This window comes from Hirundo rustica, chromosome 22 (assembly GCF_015227805.2).
Source record: "Hirundo rustica isolate bHirRus1 chromosome 22, bHirRus1.pri.v3, whole genome shotgun sequence".
Taxonomy (NCBI): Eukaryota; Metazoa; Chordata; class Aves; order Passeriformes; family Hirundinidae; genus Hirundo; species Hirundo rustica.
The window spans coordinates 6173573-6196246 of NC_053471.1; the positions used below are offsets into that span (position 1 = coordinate 6173573).

At 57.2% G+C, this 22674-nt stretch overlaps 1 protein-coding gene across 1 annotated transcript in view; it reads right to left on the minus strand.

Moving 5' to 3' along the window:
- The window catches only part of AGRN (agrin), a 104407-nt gene extending 82066 nt beyond the window's left edge, over nucleotides 1–22341 (minus strand). Inside the window, exons 1-2 of the mRNA XM_040084464.2 lie at nucleotides 22072–22341; nucleotides 14338–14599 (exon numbers count right to left, since the gene is read on the minus strand). Coding sequence (XP_039940398.1) covers nucleotides 14338–14599; nucleotides 22072–22275 — 466 coding nt within the window. The 5' untranslated portion in view covers nucleotides 22276–22341. The remainder of the gene's footprint in view (nucleotides 1–14337; nucleotides 14600–22071) is intronic.
- Between the last annotated feature and the right edge of the window lie 333 nt (nucleotides 22342–22674).

Consider the following 22674-nt stretch of genomic DNA (forward strand, 5'->3'; position numbering starts at 1 on the left):
GGAATAACCGAGGAACAACCAAGGAATAACCAAGGAATAGCCTAAGGAATAACCTGAGGAATAACCTAAGGAATAACTGAAGAACAACCTAAGAAATAAATGAGGAATAACCTAAGGAATAACCAAAGGAAAAACACTGAGGGTAAACTGAGGAAAAACCTAAGAAAAAAACTAAGGAAAAACTGAAGAATAACCTAAAGAATAACTGAGGAATAACCTAAGGAACAACCTGAGGAAAAACTGAAGAACAACCTAAGAAATAAATGAGGAATAACCAAAGGAATAACTGAGGAAAAACTGAAGAGTAACTGAGGAATAACCTAAAGAATAACTGAAGGAATAAATGAGGAATAACTGAGGAATAACCCAAAGATTAACCAAGGAATAACCTAAGGAAAAACCGAGGAATAACCGAGGAATAACTCAAGGAATAACCTGAGGAATGACCTAAGGACTGGCCTAAGGAAACCATCATAAAGCACAAAGAGAACAGTAAAATCCCAACTCCTGGAGCTGCTTTTAGAGCCCCCGGAACACCACCAGAGCCTTTCCCGGGAGCCGCTCCCGCGCCCTCGGCTCTCTCCGGCGGCCGCCGCGCCAGGCTCGGGTTTCGCAGGGAGCCTGGAGTTAATTACGTGTCACAACCCCGGGCAAAGCCCTCCCAATTCACCCCACTTGACCAGGTGACCCTGAGGATTTGGAGCGGGCTCCATAAATCCCAAAGCCACGTGGGGGTTTGTTTTCCGGGCGGGAATTAGCAGGGAATGCCGGGCTGGGAAGTTGGCAGCTCCCTCTTCCAGCGCCGGGCGACTCCGTCCTCACCATCCCTGAGATTCAGGGGATTTTCATCCGCGCTCCGGCGAGGGCAGAGGGGTTTTGTCGTGGCAGGGGACAAAAGGGACGAGCTCTTGCCGTCCCCTCCGTGCCACCCGCCCGGGGCAGACCCAGGGAAGAGGCAGATCCAAGGAATCCTCCTGCCACACAACCTCGGGAATCACACGCAGCAGCCTCCCCTGCCCCGCTTTCCATCCCCAAAAAAGAAAAGAGAGGAATGAAGTCCTTACCTAATGAATAATCCGGAATCCACGGGGAGCGGGACACGGGGCAGCACATGGGAAAAAAAAACAAAAAACACAGGGAAAACGGTTGGATCAGAGCAGGGAAAATCCTGCTGAGGGAAAGGGCCCAGCCCTGCTCCTCCCTGGAACACGGGCGTGGACAGGAGCTGGAGCCTCACCCCAAAAAAGCTGCAGCCCCTCAGGGAAGAGATTCCCCCCAGAAAGCTGCAATTCATTCCCCACAGAGATTCACCCCAAAAAGCTGCAATTCCCCCAGAAATTCACTCCAAAAAAACCTGAAATTCCCCCCCCTGAAATTCATCCCCGAAAGCTGCGTCCCACAGAGCAGGGGATCACCCCCAAAAAGCTGCAACTCCCAGAGATTCACCCCCAAAATCTGCAATTCCTCCCAGAGATTCAGCCCCAAAAAACCTGCAATTCCTTCCAGAGGTTCATCCTCGAAAGCTGCGTCCCACAGAGCAGGGGGTCACCCCCAAAAAGCTGCAGCTCCCAGAGATTCTCCCCAAAAAGCTGCAGCTCCTCAGAGCAGAGATTCATCCCAAAACCCTGCAATTCCCCCAGAGATTCACCCTAAAAAGCTGCAGCTCCTCAGAGCAGAGATTCACCCCAAAACCCTGCAATTCCCCCAGAGATTCACCCCAAAACTCTGCATCCCCCAGAGCAGAGATTCACCCCCAAAAAGCTGCAGCTCCTCAGAGCAGATTCACCCCAAAAAACTGCAATCCCCCCAGAACAAAGATTCACCCCAAAACCCTGCAATTCCCCCGAGAGATTCACCCCAAAACCCTGCAATTCCCCCCAGAGATTCACCCCAAAACCCTGCAATTCCCTCCAGAGATTCACCCCAAAACCCTGCAATTCCCCCCAGAACAAAGATTCACCCCAAAACCCTGCAATTCCCCCAGAGGTTCATCCCAAAACTCTGCATCCCCCAGAACAAAGATTCACCCCAAAACCCTGCAATTCCCCCAGAACAAAGATTCACCCCAAAACCCTGCAATTCCCCCCAGAGATTCACCCCAAAACCTTGCAATTCCCCCCAGAACAAAGATTCACCCCAAAACCCTGCAATTCCCCCCAGAACAAAGATTCACCCCAAAACCCTGCAATTCCCCCAGAGCAGAGATCCCAAAAAGCTGCAGCCCCCGAAGATTCACCCCCCCCAGACAAAACGCTGATGCCGAAGGGGCAGCGACCGAACGCGGGCCAGGCTCCTGCCCCGAAACCCTGCGGGGCCACAGGGGCAGGGGCGCCGCAAGGGCAGCGAGCAGCTGCTGCCAGCGTTGCCAAGGCTGCCGGGCTCTGTTATCCACCAACAGCCTTTGAAGTCAGGGAGCAGGAATGTGCCCGCCGGGGAAGGAGGGAGCGGGATCCCGGAGCCCCCGGAGCCCCCGGAGCCACCCCCGGGGCCACCCCCTGCTCCCCAGGAGCATCCCCGGGGTGCATCCCAAACCCAGCGGAAAGAACCCTGTGATTCTGTAGGAAATGGATTGGTAGGGAATGGATTGGTAGGGAATGGATTGGTAGGGAAGGGATTGGTGGGGAAGGGATTGGTGGGGAAGGGATTGGTAGGGAAGGGATTTGTAGGGGATGGATTGGTAGGGGATGGATTGGTAGGGAAGGGATTTGTAGGGAATGGATTTGTAGGGAAGGGATTGGTAGGGAAGGGATTGGTAGGGAAGGGATTGGTAGGGAAGGGATTTGTAGGGAATGGATTGGTAGGGAATGGATTGGTAGGGAAGGGATTGGTAGGGAATGGATTTGTAGGGGATGGATTTGTAGGGAAGGGATTGGTAGGGAATGGATTTGTAGGGAATGGATTGGTAGGGAATGGATTGGTAGGGAAGGGATTTGTAGGGAATGGATTGGTAGGGAATGGATTTCCCCAGTTCCCAAATCTGACAGAATTCCCGAAGCCTGGCAGAAAGCTCTGTGAGCAAACTCTGAGGTGAAACCTGAATTGGAAAGGCTGAGGGACAGGACAGGCATTGCTGGGAGGGAAACTTGACTAAAAACCAGTTTCAAACGATGGCTTTGGGACAGGACAGGCGTTGTTGGGAGAGAAACCTGACTAAAAACAAATTTCAAACGATGGCCTCGCAAAAAGATCAGATTTTTTGAGAAACAGAGCTATGAAAGATACAGCAGGACACACGAGGGGAGTTTTTAGATGATTGGATTAAAAGCATCCAGCAGCGCTGTTAATGTCTCAAAGCCCCTCTTCCCTTCTGGGTTCCTCCTCTCCTCCTTTTCCCCGGTTCAAGCCCAGCCCGAAGAACAAAAAACTCCATGGAAAAGGAGAATGTGGGGTGGAGGGAATCCAGAGAGAGCCCCCGCATCCACAGCCCTGCCCTGAAATCCCAAATCCAGAGCGGGGCAGGGACATTCCTGAGGCATCCCTGGCAGCCTAATAGGTAAAAAATATGTTAAAACCCCCCCACTTTTAGCATATTTTAATTAGGAAATAGTTTGGCTTCCAATTTTGGTGGCGTGACGTGTAACATCTGCAGCATCTCACCCTTCACATGAGGCTGAAAACAGAATAAAAATCTTCTAAACGCCCCTCAGGAGCCCCTCTGGGTCAGAAAAAGGCAAAAATCCGACACTCCCTTTGTTTTCCAGAGGAAAACCAGAAGTTCCTGGGAGCTGGAGGCTGTCCCCCAGCAGCCTGGGCAGGGCTGGACACAGCACTCAGTGTCCACCCTGAACTGGACACAGCACTCAGTGTCCATCCCAAACCGGACACAGCGCCCAGTGTCCATCCTGAACTGGACACTGCACTCAGTGTCCATCCCAAACTGGACACAGCACTCAGTGTCCATCCCAAACTGGACACTGCACTCAGTGTCCATCCCAAACCGGACACTGCACTCCGTGTCCATCCCAAACCGGACACTGCACTCAGTGTCCATCCTACACTGGACACAGCACTCAGTGTCCATCCTACACTGGACACAGCACTCAGTGTCCATCCTGAACTGGACACAGCACTCAGTGTCCATCCCAAACCGGACACAGCACTCAGTGTCCATCCTACACTGGACACAGCACTCCGTGTCCATCCCAAACCGGACACAGCACTCAGTGTCCATCCCAAACCGGACACAGCACTCCGTGTCCATCCCAAACCGGACACTGCACTCGTGGCCTCACCAGTCCCACGGACAGGGGAACAATGACCTCCCACGGGTCGCAGCTCCAGCGGCCGCATTCCAGCCTTTCCCTGACAGGGCCACCCCCTAGGAGCCCTCTGGACAGACAGACAGACAGACGGACAGACAGCTGGGAAGTGTCCGTCCTGCAGGGCCCAGGGCGTGGGGTCAGGGTTCAGAGCTCTCAGGAAAAATCCCCGCTGGAAAAGGGAGCGAAAGGCACGGACTGCGTGTGAAGAGCGGGATCCTGCCCGAGGAAAGGGGGTTTGGAGCTGGAGGGTTTGACTCTTATCACGACAGATTTGGTGGCCAGAAGGTCCCCAGGGTCCCCAGGCAGCAGCTCCAGCCCCCTCTGCTGCTCCCCCTTCGCCCGGTGCCTGCTCCGGGATGGATTCCAGAGCTCCTCCAAAGGGTTCCCACGCCTGGAACGTCCAACATCCTCCCCCTGGGGATGGAGCAACGCTGTCACACTCTGCTCCTGCTGCAGAGGCCATGGAAACACCAGAGCCCAGTGCCCCCGGTGATCCCAGTGCTCCCAGTGCTCCCAGTGCTCCCAGTGCTCCTGGTGATTCCAATGCTCCCAGTGCTCCCAGTGCTCCCGGTGATCCCAGTGCTCCCGGTGATTCCAGGGCTCCCAGTGCCCCCAGTAATCCCAGTGCTCCTGGTGATCCCAGTGCTCCCAGTGCTCCCGGTGCTCCCGGTGCTCCCAGTGCTCCTGGTGATTCCAGGGCTCCCAGTGCCCCCAGTAATCCCAGTGCTCCCAGTGGTTCCAGTGTTCCCAGTGTTCCCAGTGTTCCCGGTGCTCTCAGGACTCCCAGTGCTCCCGGTGATCCCGGTGATTCCAGTGCCCCCAGTGCTCCCAGTGCTCCCGGTGCCCCTGCCAGCGGGAGGCTCCTGGAGAGGAGGAGGAGGAGGAGGAGGAGGAGGAGGAGGAGGAGGAGGAGGAGGAGGAGGAGGAGGAGGAGGGATAATCCACAGCGGGATTGTCCCACCGCCCCCTCTCAAAGCCCCTCTTCCCTTCTGGGTTCCTCCTCTCCTCCTTTTCCCCGGTTCAAGCCCAGCCCGAAGGACAAAAACTCCGTGGAAAAGGAGAATGAGGGGTGGAGGGAATCCAGAGGGAGCCCCCGCATCCACAGCCCTGCCCTGAAATCCCAAATCCAGAGCGGGGCAGGGACATTCCTGAGGCATCCCTGGCAGCCTCCAGGCATTTCCAGAGGCTGGAAAAGGCTCCCTGGGACAAAGAAAGCGCAAGTGCAGGGTCTGAGCAGGGCCGGAGCTGTCTGGGAGAAATGACCCGGCTGGAAAAACAATTCCAGCTGGGATTTCTGTCCAGTGCCTGGGAACTGGGGCCTGGCCAGCAGCACGGAGCCCCAGGGTTCTCATGAGCCACAGCAGCACGGAGTGGATCAGCTGGAGCAGGAGGAGCTTTGGGACGCAGAGCTCGGAGGGAATTCGGCAGGAACGCTCCATCCGGAGCGGAGCTGCTCCCGGGCATCCCCTCCCAAAGCTCCCAGGGGTTTTGATCCATCGCTTCCACGTGGAAGAACGCTGTTGTGTCCAAAGCAATCTGCCCATGCAGCCCTGGCAGATTCCTGGTGCTGCATCCCAAAGAGGCTCCAGCCCGGAGCCAGGGGAGCTCCAGCTCCCTCCCCTGAGCCAGTCCTGGGGAAGCAGAGCAGGGACCTGGCTCTGTCTGTCCGAGGCAGCATTCCCAGGAAAAGGAAAGCAGCTGGCTCGGGATGTGTCCCTGTACCCTCCAGAAATCCCTGCCGAGGTTTGTTGGGAAATAAATCCTGGGCTGGGAGCTGGGCTGGAGCTGCCCCGGAGAGGGGAGGGACATCCTGCCGAGCAGAGCTCCGGAGGAAAAACAGCTCCATTCCCAAGGGACGGGAATTCTGAGCACCCAGGGAGAGCAAACCCGGGCTCATCGGAAAGGAAAAACCGCATGGATCGACGGGGGAAGCTTTCCCTGAGCCACATCAGAGGCGGAGCATCCTGCCAGGCTTCCCGAGGAAGCTGCGGCCAGCGGGGTGTCCTGGAGAATCCCAGCCTCACCACAGCAGCAGCTCCAGCTGGAAAAACTCATGGAAAACCTGCCCAGCTCGGAGCACCGGGCTGCCGCAGGGAGCACATCCCATCCCATGGATCCTAGCCCATGGATCCCAGGGATCCCATGGATCCCATCCCATCCCATGGATCCCATCCCATGGATCCCAGGGATCCCATGGATCCCATCCCAGGGATCCCATCCCATGGATCCCATCCCATCCTGGGACACAGACGGTGGTGAGGGAGCAGCCCCAGGGCCCTGGTGTCCTCTCAGGTGTGAAATCCATCCCTCACAATCCAGGGAAAACATCCAAAGCCATGGAAATGGGATCCTGGCCCACACCGGCCAGGCCAGCACGGCTGGACAGACCGGACCCAGAACCAGCTTGGATCATAAACCAGCCCTGGGCCGAGAAGAAAATCTGGATCAAAAACCCCAAATCTGGACCTAAAATGTAGCTCTGGACCTATAGCAGCTCTGGACCAAAAAAACAGCTGGAGTAAAAAAGCAGCCTGGACCCCAAAACCCAGCTCTGGACCCCAAAAACCCAGCTCTGGACCCCAAAACCCACCCGGGACCCAAAAAAACAGCCCTGGACCCACAAAAAAAAAACCCTGGACTAAAAGCAGCTTTGGATTGAAAAATAGCCCTGAGCCAAAAAAAAATCTCTGGACCCCAAAATCCAGCCGTGGACCCAAAATCCAGCTGGATCCAAAATCCAGCCCTAGACCCAAATCCAGCCCTGGACCCAAATCCAGCCCTGGATCCAAAGCCAAGCTGGACCCCAAAATCCAGCCCTGGATCCAAAATCCAGCTGGACCCAAATCCAGCCCTAGACCCAAATCCAGCCCTGGATCCAAAGCCAAGCTGGACCCCAAAATCCAGCCCTGGACCCCAAAATCCAGCCCTGGATCCAAAATCCAGCCCTAGACCCAAAATCCAGCTGGACCCAAATCCAGCCCTGGACCCAAATCCAGCTGGACCCAAATCCAGCTGGATCCAAAATCCAGCTCTGGACCCAAATCCAGCCCTAGACCCAAAATCCAGCCCTGGACCCAAAATCCAGCTGGACCCAAATCCAGCCCTAGACCCAAAATCCAGCCCTGGACCCAAAATCCAGCTGGACCCAAATCCAGCCCTAGACCCAAATCCAGCCCTGGACCCAAATCCAGCTGGACCCAAATCCTGGACCCAAATCCAGCCCAGCCTCCTGCGGTTTCCCCAGTCGGTGGGTGGGAAAATCCCGCCTTTGATGTTCCACCCAGCGGCTCCAAAACAAAGCTGGGCCACGGGAGATAAAAACACCAAACAAACCTCGCCACGGGGCACATCCGGGAGGTGGAGTGGGAAAAATTCCATCCCCGCGGAGGGCACGGCCGCCGTGGAAAAAGCGCAGGGCAGCTGCTTCCCGCTCCCAGCGCGGCGGCGGAGCCGCAAAATCCAGGATTCCGGGGGAGAAAAATCATCCTGAAAAAAGCTGCCCCGGGCAAGGCAGGTGCGATATTCCCCAGTATTCCCCTCGCATCCCTTGGGGAGCATTGCCCGAATTCCCTGGAATCCGGGCACTCATGGTGCTTTCCTGACATTCCCTTCACATCCCTGGAAACTGCCCAAATTCCCTGGAAAAGGCACCGGTGGTGCCCCCCAATATCCCCTCACATCCCTGGAAATTGCCCAAATTCCCTGGAAAAGGCACCGGTGGTGCCCCCCAATATCCCCCTCACATCCCTGGAACTGCTGAAATTCCATGGAAAAGGCACCGGTGGTGCCCCTCAATATCCCCTCACATCCCTGGAAACTGCTGAAATTCCCTGGAAAAGGCACCGGTGGTGCCCCCCAATATCCTCCTCACATCCCTGGAAACTGCTGAAATTCCCTGGAAAAGGCAGCAGTGGTGTCCCCCAATATCCCCCTCACATCCCTGGAAATTGCCCAAATTCCCTGGAAAAGGCAGCAGTGGTGCCCCCCAATATCCCCCCACATCCCTGGAAATTGCCCAAATTCCATGGAAGGGGAATTTTCCCCTCACAGCCCTCGGGGAGCTCTGGCATTGCCTGAATTCCCTGGAATTCCTGCTGATCTCCTCACACCCTGGAAATTGCCCAAATTCCTGGGACAGACGGGCTCGGGCATTGCCCAAATTCCCTGGAAGAGGCCGGGAAGCGCCCGGGAGCTGCTGGCAGGATCCCACGGGGAGGCTGCTCTGGATCCCGGGGAGCTCCAGGGTGGAATTCCATTGCTGGAATTCCAGGCTGGCAGGGCAGGATTCGTGCCAGGACAGGTCAGGCAAACAGCACGGGCGGGGAGAGAGGGGAGGGGAAACTGGGAAAGACTGGGATACTGGGAATGGGGAAACTGGGAAAGACAGGGATACTGGGAAAAGGGAAACTGGGAAAGACAGGGATAATGGGAATGGGGAAAATGGGAAATTCAGGGGTACTGGGAATGGGGAAACTGGGAAAGACAGGGATACTGGGAAAAGGGAAAATGGGAAATTCAGGGATACTGGGAATGGGGAAACTGGGAAAGACTGGGATACTGGGAATGGGAAATGGGAAAGACAGGGATACTGGGAATGGGAAATGGGAAAGACAGGGATACTGGGAATGGGGAAATGGGAAAGACAGGGATAATGGGAAAGGGGAAACTGGGAAAGACAGGGATACTGGGAAAGGGGAAAATGGGAAATTCAGGGATCCTGGGCAGGGGAATCTGGGAATCCATGGATCCTGGGCAGGGGGAATCTGTGCAATCCAGGGATCCTGGGCAGGGGGATCTGGGATTCCATGGATCCCGGGCAGGGGGAATCTGTGCAATCCATGGATCCCGGGCAGGGGGATCTGTGCAATCCACGGATCCCGGGCAGGGGGATCTGGCCGTGCAGCCCCCCGAGCTGATCCCACAGGAAGTGCCGGCGGAGCCTTCCCAGAGCCGCAGGCTCCTGCTCCGGATTAAAATTCCGCAGGAGTTTGCTGAGCAAACGAACAAATGGAGCCGCTCAGCTCCTGCCACCGGCACGGGGAGGTTCTGGAATGTTCTGGGAGGTTCTGGGAGGTTCTGGGAGGTTCTGTCACAGGGAGGGAGGGAGGGGACTTGGGGGGGACAGGGACGGGGACAGGGATGGGGACAGGGATGGGGACAGGGACAGGGACAGGGACAGGGACAGGGACGGGGATGGGGACAGGGGTGGGGACAGGGACAGGGACGGGGACAGGGACAGGGGACAGGGACAGGGACAGGGACAGGGACAGGGATGGGGACAGGGACAGGGACGGGGACGGGGACAGGGACAGGGACAGGGACAGGGACAGGGACGGGGACAGGGACAGGGATGGGGACAGGGACAGGGACAGGGACAGGGACAGGGATGGGGACAGGGACAGGGACAGGGATGGGGACAGGGACAGGGATGGGGACAGGGATGGGGACGGGGACAGGGACAGGGACAGGGACAGGGACAGGGACAGGGACAGGGATGGGAACAGGGACAGGGACAATCCTGAGTGTCCTCTACAGCCCTGCCACTCCCTGCTCTCCCAGGAGCGTTTCCCGTGGAATTCCCGGGAGGATTCCATCCCCTCCCCACGGCTGGGGCAGCAGGAAGGGCCCCCCGAGCTGCCTTTTCCCCTCTCCTCTCCTTCCTTCCCCCTTTCCCACGTTTCCCAGCTGCTGGAAAACTCCGTCCCCCTCCTGGGACCGAGGTGTTGATGCCGCTCTCGTTATCTCTGATGCAGAACAGAGCCCAGAAGAGGAGGAAGGAAAGGGGAAAAAAACCCAAAAATCACATTTTTTTTGAGGGAAAACCCACACATCAAGCCCACCCCTGCCCGCTCCGGAGCACGGGGAGAAGCCAGGGATGGATTTAAAGGAATTGCGGGGCTGGGGAGGGAGAGCAGAGCCTGAGCCGCCTCTCCCGAAGCACGGCCCAAATTCCCTGGAACTGGGGCACAAACTCCAGGAACCTGAGGCACCAAAAACCCCCCGAGAATCTGCGCTGAGATTCCCGAGCTGAATTCCTCCAAGGAATTCCTCCTCCAGGGAAGGAGCCTGGAAAGGAAACGCTGCCTGGGCTGGCTTTGCAGGGACAAAACCGGGAGAAAACCGGGAAAAGGGACTTTGGGAATGTGCAGCCCTTCCACAGAGACGGGAATGAGGGCAGGGCTCTGCGCTGGCTGCGGTTCCAATCAAAAGTGACTTTTTTCCACCTCGGGAGCGCCTGCAGCACATCCCGAGGGTTTTTCATGGAGCAGAATTCCAAAGGCTCCTCAGCTGTGGTCACGGCAGCGCCCCAAAACCCCAGAGTGTCCCCAGAAGGTCCCAGAGCTGCTCCTGGTGTCCCAGAGCTGCTCCTGGTGTCCCAAATCATTCCCAGAGCTGCTCCTGGTGTCCCCAGAAGGTCCCAGAGCTGCTCCTGGTGTCCCCAAAAGACCTCAGAGCTGCTCCTGGTGTCCCAAATCATTCCCAGAGGGGCTCCTGGTGTCCCAGATCACTCCAGAGCTGCTCCTGGTGTCCCAAGTAACTCCTAGACCTGCTCCTGGTGTCCCAGAGCTGCTTCTGGTGTCTCCAATCACTCCCAGAGCTGCTCCTGGTGTCTCCAGTCACTCCAGAGCTGCTCCTGGTGTCCCCAAAAGGTCCCAGAGCTTCTCCTGGTGTCCCAAATCATTCCCAGAGCTGCTCCTGATGTCTCCAGTCACTCCAGAGCTGCTCCTGGTGTCTCCAAAAGGTCCCAGAGCTTCTCCTGGTGTCCCCAAAAGGTCCCAGAGCTGCCCCTGGTGTCCCAAACCAGTCCCAACGCTGCTCCTGGTGTCTCCAGTCACTCCAGAGCTGCTCCTGGTGTCCCCAAAAGGTCCCAGAGCTGCTCCTGGTGTCCCCAAAAGGTCCCAGAGCTGCTCCCGGTGTCCCCAATCACCCCCAGAGCTGCTCCTGGTGTCCCCAATCACCCCCAGAGCTGCTCCTCTGCCCCTGACCCCCCCCAAATTCCCGCTCCAGGCCGGTCCCGGTTCGCAGAGCCCCGCTGGAATCTTTTCCCCGCAGCCAAACCTCCTCCAAGCGCTCTGCTCCCTCCGCAGCCCCGGCCTGACCTCCCCTCCCCTCCCCGACAAGATTCGGATGTCTCGGATTTTTCCGAGCCGGAAAGCGACGAGAGGCGAGGATAAACTCCCAAACATTTGCGGTTTTTTTTTTTTTTCTGCTCAGCTGCCCCCATTCCTCCAATTCCTTCTGCGGGAAAAAAAAAAAAAAAAAAAGAAAAAAAAAGAAAAAAATAAAGGAAAAAACCCACCCCCCAACCCTCCAAGGTTTGTTTGGAAAACTCCGGAGTGCGGCAAAGAGCAGCTCTGCTCCGGAGCCTCCTGCGAGGAGAGGGTGGGAAAAAGAGTCCTGGAGGTGAAATCCCACCCTGGGAGCTCGGGAATGATCCCAGGGGGCAGGAGCAGCTCCTCAGGCCGGGATTTGCTCGCTTTTCCAGGAGCCAGGTGGGCTGGAGGAGGCTGCAGGGGGCTCAGTCCCCTGGAAACAGGGCTTTGGGGTCGTTCTCCCCGGAAAAAGGGGTTATGGGCTCATTTTCCCTGGAAACAGGGCTTTGGGGTCGTTCTCCCTGGAAAAAGAGAGAATTCCCAGCTGGAAAAATGAGTTTGGGGGTCATTCCCCCAGCATTTCCTGCTGGAAAAGGCGTTTGGGGTCATTCTCCCTGGAAAAAGGGGTTTGGGATCATTCCCTCAGCATTTCCAGATGGTAAAAGGGGTTTGGGATCATTCCCCAGTCATCATTCCCAGCTGGAAAAATGAGTTATGGGGTCGTTCCCCCAGCATTCCCAGCTGGAAAAAGCGTTTGGGGTCATTCTCCCCGGTAAAAGGAGTTATGGGGTCATTCTCTCAGCATTCCCAGCTGGAAAAAGGGGTTTGGGGTCATTCCCCCATCAGAATTCCCAGGTGCAAAAATGAGTTATGGGGTCATTCTCCCTGGAACAAGGGGTCATGGGTCATTCTCCCTGCCCGCATTCCCAGCTGGAAAAGGGCCGTGGCCGCCCCTGCTGCGGATCCAAGGAGCCCATCCTGGGGTTTTTGTTGTCCAAGCAGAATTCCTGAATTCCTGCCCCCGTTTGCTCCTCTGCTCCTGGGCCGGGCTCAGCCGAGGCGGCTCCGTGTTCCCTTTGGAGCCTCCGTGATCCCTTTGGAGCCTCCGTGTTCCCTTTGGAGCCTCCACGTTCCCTTTGGAGCCTCCACGTTCCCTTTGGAGCCTCCACGTTCCCTTTGGAGCCTCCGCGTTCCCTTTGGAGCCTCCACGTTCCCTTTGGAGCCTCCGTGATCCCTTTGGAGCCTCCACGTTCCCTTTGGAGCCTCCACGTTCCCTTTGGAGCCTCCGTGTTCCCTTTGGAGCCTCCACGTTCCCTTTGGAGCCTCCACATTCCCTTTGGAGCCTCCGTGTTCCCTTTGGAGCCTCCACGTTCCCTTTGGAGCCTCCACGTTCCCTTCGGGGCTCCAGGAAAGTAAAGGGTGATCCTAAATCAGCACGTGCCCGTCAGTGTGCGACCCCATGAGCTCACGGTCCTGTGTGACCCACCCCAAACACGCAGGGAAGGGAAAGATGATCCTAAATCACCTGTCCAGGAGTTCAAAGTCCTGTGTGACCCACCCCAAACATGAATGATCCTAAATCACCTGTCCAGGAGTTCACAGCCCAGTGTGACCCACCCCAAACATGAATGATCCCAAATCACCTGTCCATCAGTCACTGACCCCATGAGCTCACGGTCCTGTGTGACTGATCCCAAACACACTGAGCTTGGAAAGATGATCCTAAATCACCTGTCCATCAACCACTGACCCCAAATTCTGTGACATCCACAGTCCTGTGTGACTGATCCCAAACACTCAGAGTTGCAGGACGATCCTAAATCACCTGTCCAGGAGTTCACAGTCCTGTGTGACCCACCCCAAACACACAGAGAAGGGAAGGATGATCCTAAATCACCTGTCCATCAACCACTGACCCCATGAGCTCACGGTCCTGTGTGACTGATCCCAAACACCCAGAGCTTGGAAAGATGATCCTAAATCACCTGTCCATCAACCACTGACCCCAAATTCTGTGACATCCACAGTCCTGTGTGACTGATCCCAAACACTCAGAGTTGCAGGACGATCCTAAATCACCTGTCCATCAATCACTGACCCCATGAGCTCACAGTCCTGTGTGACCGACCCCAAACACTCAGAGCTTGGAAAGATGATCCTAAATCACCTGTCCAGCACCCACTGACCCCAGATTCTGTGACATCCACAGTCCTGTGTGACCCACCCCAAACACTCAGAGCTGCAGGATGATCCCAAATCACCTGTCCATCAATCACTGACCCCATGAGCTCACAGTCCTGTGTGACCCACCCCAAACACTCAGAGAAGGGAAGGATGATCCTAAATCATCTCCTGCCCAGCACCCACTGACCCCAAAATCAGTGCCACCCGAAAAATAAATCCCAGGAAAAATCCCAGGAAGGTCTCATTAAAGTCCTGTTAAAATCCTCTTAAAATCCCTGTTAAAATCCCAGGAAAATCTTGTGAAAATCCCAGGAAAAAAAAAATCCCAGGAAAAGCCTGTTAAAATCCCTGTAAAATCCCAGAAAAATCCTGTTAAAATCCCTGGAAAATCCTGTGAAAATCCCAGGAAAATCCCAGGAAAATCCTGTTAAAATCCCCATCAAAATAAATAAATAAATAAAAAATCCCAGAAAAATCATGTTAAAATCCTTGGAAAAACCCCCATCAAAACCCAAAAAAATCCCAGAAAAATCCTGTTAAAATCCCTGTAAAACCCCCACTAAAACCCAAAAAAATCCCAGAAAAATCATGTTAAAATCCCTGAAAAATCCCAGGAGAAAAAAAAAAAAACCTCCCAGGAAAATCCCATTAAAATCCCTGTAAAATCCCAGAAAAATCCTGTTAAAATCTCAGAAAAATCCTGTTAAAAATCCCTGTAAAACCCCCATCAAAACCCCCCAAAACCCCCAGAAAAATCCCGTTAAAAGCCCCGCCGAAGGCCCCCCACGCGCCCTCACCTTCCACGCAGTGCTCCACCTCCTCCAGGTTGCGCAGCGTGATGCGCATCAGGCTGGAGTTGAGCATCAGCTCGTTGCGGTGCGCCGGCCACAGCGCCCGCGGCGCGGGGTTGACGAAGAAGATGCGCGTGTCGCCCGTGGCCACCTGGTTGTCGCAGATCAGCGGGTCCCCGAAGCCCCCGATCACCACCTTGTTGCCCCCATCCAGCAGGATCTCGTGCGTGACGACGTCTCTGCCCTTCAGGTAGCGCCACACCCGCACCTGGCAGCGGGAGGGGACAGGTCACGGCCGGCTCGAGCTCTCTGGGCTCCCGGTTTCGCTCTCTGGACTCCTCTTTTCCCTCCCTGCGTTCCTCTTTTTCCCCCTCTGGACTCCCACTTTCCCTCCCTGAGCTCCTGTTTCCCTCCCTGGGTTCCTCTTTTCCCTCCCTGAGCTCCTGTTTCCCTCCCTGAGCTCCTCTTTTCCCTCCCTGGGTTCCTCTTTTCCCTCCCTGCGTTCCTCTTTTCCCCCTCTGGACTCCCATTTTTGCCTCCCTGAGCTCCTCTTTTCCCACCCTGAGCTCCCCAGTCCCTGCTCTGGGCTCCTATTTCCCTCCCTGGGCTCCCATTTTCCCTCTCTGCTCCAGTTTTCCCTCCCTGGGCTCCTCTTTCCATTCCTGGGCTGCTCTTTTCCCTCTCTGGACTCCCATTTTCCCTCCCTGGACTCCTGTTTTCCTCTCTGAGTTCCCATTTTCCCTCCCTGGACTCCCATTTTCCATCCCTGGACTCCCATTTTCCCTCCCTGGACTCCCATTTTCCCTCCCTGGACTCCCATTTTCCCTCCCTGGACTCCCATTTTCCCTCCCTGGACTCCCATTTTCTATCCCTGGACTCCCATTTTCCATCCCTGGAATCCCATTTTCCATCCCTGGACTCCCATTTTCCATCCCTGGACTCCCATTTTCCCTCCCTGGACTCCCATTTTCCATCCCTGGAATCCCATTTTCCCTCCCTGGAATCCCATTTTCCATCCCTGGAATCCCATTTTCCCTCCGAGCTCCCCCGTTTTTGATGCTGTTGTCCCAAGCGCCCCGGGGCTGGCAGAACCTTCCAGCGCAGCCCATCCCAGGAGCCCCAAAATCACAAAAAAAAGCCCCAAAAAGCAACAACAACAACAAAAAAAAGCCCTAAAAGCACAAAAATCCCCCAAAAAACCCAGAGCGAAGCACACAGAGCTCCCTCCTCGAGAGGAACCCAGCCTGGAGAGGAAATCCCGGTGCCAAGGGTGAGGAAAGCGCTGCTGGAGGAGGGAAAGGGGCAGGAAAGGGCTGGAAATCCCAACCGGGAAAGAGCTCGGGACCAGGGGCAGGCTCTGGAAGCGGCACAGGAGGCTCGAAATGGGACACGGGGAGGCAGGACGGGGCGGGGGACAAGGACTGGTGGCCCTGGCAAGGTTTGGTGGCCCTGGCAAGGTTTGGTGGCCCTGGCAAGGTTTGGTGGCTCTGGCAGACAAGGTTTGGTGGCCCTGGCAAGGTTTGGTGGCTCTGGCAGACAAGGTTTGGTGGCCCTGGCAAGGTTTGGTGGCTCTGGCAAACCAGGATTGGTGGCCCTGGCAAGGTTTGGTGGCTCTGGCAAGGTTTGGTGGCTCTGGCAGACAAGGTTTGGTGGCCCTGGCAAGGTTTGGTGGCTCTGGCAAACCAGGATTGGTGGCCCTGGCAAGGTTTGGTGGCTCTGGCAGACAAGGACTGGTGGCTCTGGCAAGGATTGGTGGCCCTGGCAAGGTTTGGTGGCTCTGGCAGACCAGGACTGGTGGCCCTGGCAAGGTTTGGTGGCCCTGGCAAGGTTTGGTGGCCCTGGCAAGGTTTGGTGGCCCTGGATGTTTTATCCCCGTGGAAAATGAGTTTTTCATTCCCGTTTTTCTGCCCCCGCCCCGGCGGCCCCTCAGGTGTCCCCCCTGCGAGTTCAGAGCTGCTCGGACACAGAGACGTTCCCCCCGCGCCAGATTCCTGCCTCAGCGTCCCCAGCCGAGATCTGAGGCTGCAGAGCTCAGAGCAGGGGGTGAAACCCCGCTGGGGGCTCCGGGGAACGCGGATCCTCTGATCCGCCGTCAGTCTCGGGAATCTCGGGCTCTTTCGCAGCTCTGAGCTCCAGAGTTCCAACCCCTGACGGAAAAAGGGCTTCAAAGTTCACGCTGAGCCGGAGCCAAACTCCTCCGCAGCGTCCCTGGCAGGACTGGGAGGACGGGAATGGGGTCATTCCCACATTCCCTGTGGCCACAGGAGCCACGGGCCGGAGCCTCTGCTCAGCGCCAGCCTCACCTGCCGAGCAGGAAAAGGGAATAAATTCAATCCAGCGAGCAGGAAAAGGGAATAAATTCAATCCAGCGAGAAGGAAAAGGGAATAAATTCAATCCAGCGAGCAGGAAAAGGGAATAAATTCAATCCAGCGAGCAGGAAAAGGGAATGAATTCAATCCAGTGAGCAGGAAAAGGGAATAAATTCAATCCAGCGAGCAGGAAAAGGGAATAAATTCAGCGCTGCCTGTGCCCTGCAGGCACGAATCAAGGCCAAGAGCCGAGTTTAGGAGTTTATCTCTCCCTCACACCCTCCTGTTCCCCTCGCGCTTTCTCCTCCTGGTGAAATACTGGGGGCAGGACCTCAGGCTCCGGGAGGGATCCGAGCTCCCAGGCAGCTCAGCCATCCGAGAAAAAGCAATAAATCCCCCCAATTATCAGGCAGGGGAGCGCCCCGTGCCCTGCTGCGCCGCACACCTGAGCCGCGGGAGCAGCCCGGGTGCGATGGGGCTGTGACAGCTCCTCCTCGGCTGCTCCCGCGCGTGGAGAGCTCGGCCCCGCGCCTCCCCAGGCTCGATTGTCCTCCAGCAGGAAAGGCGGGGATCCCCCGGGCAGGGCTGAGCCACCCCAGAGCTCCAAAAGGTGGAATAAATCCTATTTATTTGGGGGGCGGTAAATAGGGCAGGCGTCCCGTTTATTATATGGGGTTAATAATATTTTATTGTTGTACGTAATGGGACGGGTCCCTCTGTGCACAGCCCGAATCCGAGCTCGGGACAGGGACAGGGACAGGGACGGGGACAGGGATGGGGACAGGGACAGTTTTGCACCTCCTGAGGGGCTGCTCCCAGCTCTCCACGGGATTTTCTCTCCTCCTTCGTCCTTCAGCACAAACCCGGCTCCCGGCATGGCGCGGGAAAGGAGTGGTGAAACCCCAAATCCCACCAGGGAGGGCAGAAACCTCCACGAAATTTGCTCAGGTTTCACTCAAAAAAAAAAAACCAACAAAAAGAAACCCCCCCACTGACACTCCTCCTCCTCCTCCCTGCCTCGGAGCGAGGAAGGAGCGGGACGGGCACTTCCCGAGGGTATCAGGGAATGAGAGGGTCCTGACAGCTCCAGATTCCTCGGGAGGGGCAGCTCCGACCTGTGGGAGCAGGGACAGGACCTGCAGGAACACCTGGGTGCTGCCCCTGCTCCCAGAAACGGAGATCGGGCAGCGATCCTTCAGAATTTCCGGATGGAGACGGAAAATTTTAGGATGGAGATCAGGAAACGGTCACTTAGGATCCCCTGACGGACATCATTCGGGACGGGGACGGGAAGTTTTGGGCTGGAGATCAGGAAATTTCCTTCGCCCCTCCGGAGGATCGGTGGCGCACCGGAATTCCCCCGGCGACGCCCGGGCGGGATTTTTGGGATAAGAGCCGGGCTCCGCTCCTCGCCCGCCCGAAGCACGGCGGCACTCCCCGGAGGAGCCTTGGGGAGCCTGCGGGCGGCCCGGGTGAGCCCCGGGAAGGGGAGAGGGGCTCGGCCCGGCGCTGACGGAGCCCTCCCGCCCCCGCAGCCGCTCCTCCCCGCGCTGGAGCTGCGCTCTCCCTGCCCGCAGTCAAGTCCAGACACCTTCCCGCAGCCACACCTCTCCCGCTGCTGCTGCTGCTGCTCCAGCCCCAGGGCAGGCTCCGGAGCGGCAAACCAGGGCAAAACCTCAGCCAGACAAAGGAGGGGAAGGAAAAAAAGGAAAAAAAAAAAAAAAGTATATATATATAACCTCCTCCAGCAGCAGAAAACACAGCCCGAGGCCGGCGCTGAAAGACGCGTGCGGGGCGTTTTCACAGCTCGGGGGTTTTTGGGGAGGAAAAGGAAAAAAAAAAAAAAAAAAAAGAAAGAAAGAAAGAAAGAAAAAAAATCTGAATTTGAATTCTCCCCCAGCTCGGCGGCAGATGGGAATTGGCGTTAATTGGCGTGGCTCAGGCAGCTCGGAGCCAGGCCGCAGCACTCCCCGGGAGAACAGCAGAGTCCAGCGGCCGCTCCCCGCCCCGAGGAGGGGATGCGCAGGCACCGAGGGCCCGGCGGTTACCTGCGGGGCATCCCGTCATCAGCGCCGCAATTAAGGCTTTGTCACCGCTGACTCACCGGCGGCAGCGAGGACCCGGGGAGAAAAGGAAAGGGAAGGAGAGAAAGAAAATAAAAATAAAAAAATAAAAATTAAAAATAAAAATAAAAATAAAAATAAAAATAAACATAAAAGTAAAAATAAAAGTAAAAATGAATAAAAATAAAAATAAAAAATGGGGCTGGGACCCGCTCGGAGGAGGAGGACCCTGCCCTGGAGCGCTCTGTTTCTCCAAGGAGATCAGAAAACGCTGGATTTGGAGCGGGTTTTCAAAGCTCCTCGGAGGCAGAAGGAAGAGCAGCCACAAGTTTATCCAGGCAGATCCTCGCACGGGTGTGTTTTAAAGGCAAGGGGGGGAAAAAAAAAATAAAATTCAAAAGCTCAGAAATCCAAGGATTTTCCGATGTGCATCCCATAATGAGGAAGGCGATCGCCTGTACAGGAACATTCCTGCCGGGAATCGCCGCCGGGTTTGGTTTTGTAAAGCCAGGTGAGAAGTTGGAGCAAAGTCCCCTCTTGGAGGAGCTGTCACGCGGGATGGGAAGCGCCGCAGCCACCAGGAAATGTTGGGAATTTTGGGATATAAAAGCCAGAACCAGCCCTGCTCCCAACCCTTCGCTCTCCCCTTTTTCAGCTCTCTCTGTGCCTTTTCCCTGCCCCTTCCCCAGGAGCCAGCAATTCCCACAAACCACCCCCCCCAAAAAAATGAAAATCCGCGCTCCATTGTCCGGAACAGGATCCACATCCTTTTGCACACTTCCTACGGCACGCGCAGAACCTGGATTTATCCTACAAACAGCAGCCGAATTCCTAAACATCGGGAGAGCCCCGAAAACGGCACCTCAGGGGGGTCAGGGGCCGGCACCCAGGAGCAGCAGCGGCTTTGGGAAGGAGTCAGAAACTGCAGCCAGGAATGTCAAATCCCTGGGGAAAAGAGCACGGCAGCCGCTTTTCTTTTTTAATTTTTTTTTTTTTTTTGGGGGGAATTCTGTTCCTCCTTTCCCCAGCTCCCCCGGCGGCGCAGGAACGGCCGGCAGCTATTTCGGGGTGTTTATCTAACATTAACTTCACATTTCTCGCGGCGCTTATCTGCGCCTACCGAGAGCTCTCAGCCTGGCAGGGTTTTGCAGCCGAGCTGGGGAGAACAATGCCCCAGCGAGGAATTCACAGATCCCCACGTGCCCCGCGCCTCCCGGACCACCCAGCGCCGGGAGTACTCGGGATTTTTTGGGTGTGGGCTCCAGGGAACTCCCCGCTGGGCCCGCCGCAGATAAGGAGGAGCCTGGCAGGAGATAACCGCGGGGTCCGGCAGGAATTGGGGCAGGAATTGGGGCAGGAATTTCCTCAGCACGAGATCCTGGATTTAGCCCGGCTCCCCCAGGGGCAGCGCAAGCACGGCAGGAGCCAGGGGTCAGGTTTAATCCCGAACTGCTGCTGGAGTTGAGGCGCTTGGTTGTAAAAAAAAAAAAAAATCCCACAAAATAAACTGCAGGGATGGCCCACCCAGCAAAATCCACACAATTCCAAGACTTTGGGAGATCTGAGGAGGGCAGGAAGCCAAGAGCTGCTGCAGAGCTGCACATCCCCGAGTCACTGCAGTGACAGGAGGTTTATCGGCTCCCAGGTCCTTGGGACACCCCAAATCCCATCCCAAAGCTTTTTTTTTTTTCCCCCTGCAAGGACACCAGGAAATGCCACTGAAGATGACACAGGATGGGTTGATGGGCAGGGAAAGGGACAGGGAAAGGGACAGGGAAAGGGACAGGGAAAAGGGACAGGGAAAGGGACAGGGAAAGGGACAGGGAAAGGGACAGGGAAAGGGACAGGGAAAGGGACAGGGAAAGGGACAGGGAAAGGGACAGGGAAAAGGGACAGGGAAAGGGACAGGGAACCGCTGCCCTGTGAGAATTCCTGAATGTCACAGCACTGGGATGGGATGGGATGGGATGAAAGCTTTCCTGCTTTCACTTTTACACGACTTTCACTTTTACACGACATTCCAAGGCTGGAATGATCTCCCAGGAGCACATCCCGCCCCTTCCGTGCTCTTTCGAGACCGGGGACGAGCAGGAGCAAAACCCCAAACTCCGGAGCCAGCAGCACAAACCCCTCCCGGGCGCTGCTCAGGGAAAGGCAGGGAAGAGATTCCCTTCCCAGCTGGAGGAATTCCGATTGTGCCGCCACGGGCAGCCCCACGGCGATCCCGGCCGCTCCAGCCGGGCCCGGATCGCACCTTGGGAAGGCAGAGAGCTGCTGAGCTGGCGGATTTCCGCATCCCCGCTCTCCCCATCGCGGGGTCCTGCCCTGCTGCTGCAAGGCGATTTTCTGCCGGGCAGACGCCTCGCTGCGAGCCCGAGAAGGATTCGATTCCTCGACTCGTTCCTGCCCGGCCTCCAGCGCGGCTGGGCCACCTCCTTGCGGGGCAACCTCGCTCGGGCCTCAGGTGGCCGCGTCCATCTGCGCCCCGCGGGCCGGCGGCGGCTCATTAATTCTGCGCGGAGCACCCAGGATGTGCCAGACGCTCCGCGAACAGACGGCGCCTGCCCTCGCCCGGAGGGGCTGCGAGCTCCCGGGCGGGGCGCAGATGGGTCGGGGGGCGCTGGGAGCGGGCAGCGGGCAGCGGCTGGGCGGGCAGGGCCCGGGGGATGCTCGGGGGATGCTCGGGGGATGCCCCGGAACACCGCGGGGAAAAGTTCACCTTGCCCTCCGCCACCAAAGCATCGCCCCCCCGGGCCCTGCTCGGCACCAGCCGCAGGCAGGAAAAGCCGGATTTTTTTTTCAGGGGGCAGGAAAAGGGGAACGGGGAGAAGAGGAAGAGGCAAGGGAAGAGCGTGTCCTTGCAAGAGAGACTCCTGCCCCGGCAAGGGTTAAGGCAGCCGGCACGTTTTCTGTCAAAGCGGGCGGATGGGATTTCAGGTTGCTCGGGACTTCAGCGTCTCTCCGCTTCGGGGGGGGAGATAAAAAAAAAAAAAGGCAACAAAAACCCACAGCCCGAGGCCAGGTCGGTGGTTAAACAATAGCTCGGGTTGGCTGCGGGAGCTGGAGATGCTGCGAAAGTAAACAGCGAGCGGCGGCTGGAGGCAGGAGAGAGGCTCCCAGCACCTTCCCGGCAGCCAGGCACGGAAAGTTGGGACGGCAGCTCCGCATCACGCCAAAGCCGAAGAGGGAAATGCCCATAAAAAGCAACCTCTGGAGATCCCCCCCCCCGCCTTCCTCTCCTCGGCCACAGCTGCGGGAGCCTCCCCGCAGCCTAAAACCCCCCCCGATCCCACCCCCCAAAAAAAAGCGCACGGGGCGAAAAGTTCCCCCTCAGCCGCTCCCCGCGCACACCCCGCCGCGGTTTCACCTTGCACGAGTAGGTGTGGTGCACCGGGTCCACGTTCATGATCTCCTCCACCGTGCCCGTGAGCACCACGTTGGCCTCCTCCTCCCTGCGCTCCAGCTCCCGCTCGGGGCAGCTCGCCGATCCCGATCCCGATCCCGATCCCAGCGCCAGCGCCAGCAGCAGCGCCAGCACCTCCCGGCCGCCGGCGGCCCGCCGTGTCCCCATGGTGGCGGCGCCGGGGTCCCGCAGCCGAGCGCAGACAAAGCGGCCCCGCTCGCAAGGCAGCGCCGGCGCAGCCGAAAGGGCCACTTTTGTTCCAGGAGGTGAAAAGGAGGAAAGAAAGAGAGGAGGGAGGGAGGGAGGGAGGCAGCGAGGGGAGGGGAGAGCAGGGGAGGGGAGAAGGAGGAAAATCCCAGGAGGAGGAGGAGGAGGAGGAGGAGGAGATCTGGCCCTGCGAAGCCGCCGAGGAGCGCTCGGCGCTGGCTGCCGCGGCCCTGGAAGAAAAGCGCGCAGATTTGCATGCAATCTGAATTGCTGATAAGGAGGGAGCGGGGGTTAGGGGGGAGAGGAGGGAGGGAGGGAGAAAAAGGAAGGGAGGAAGGCAGCGCGGCCGCCCGCCCGCCC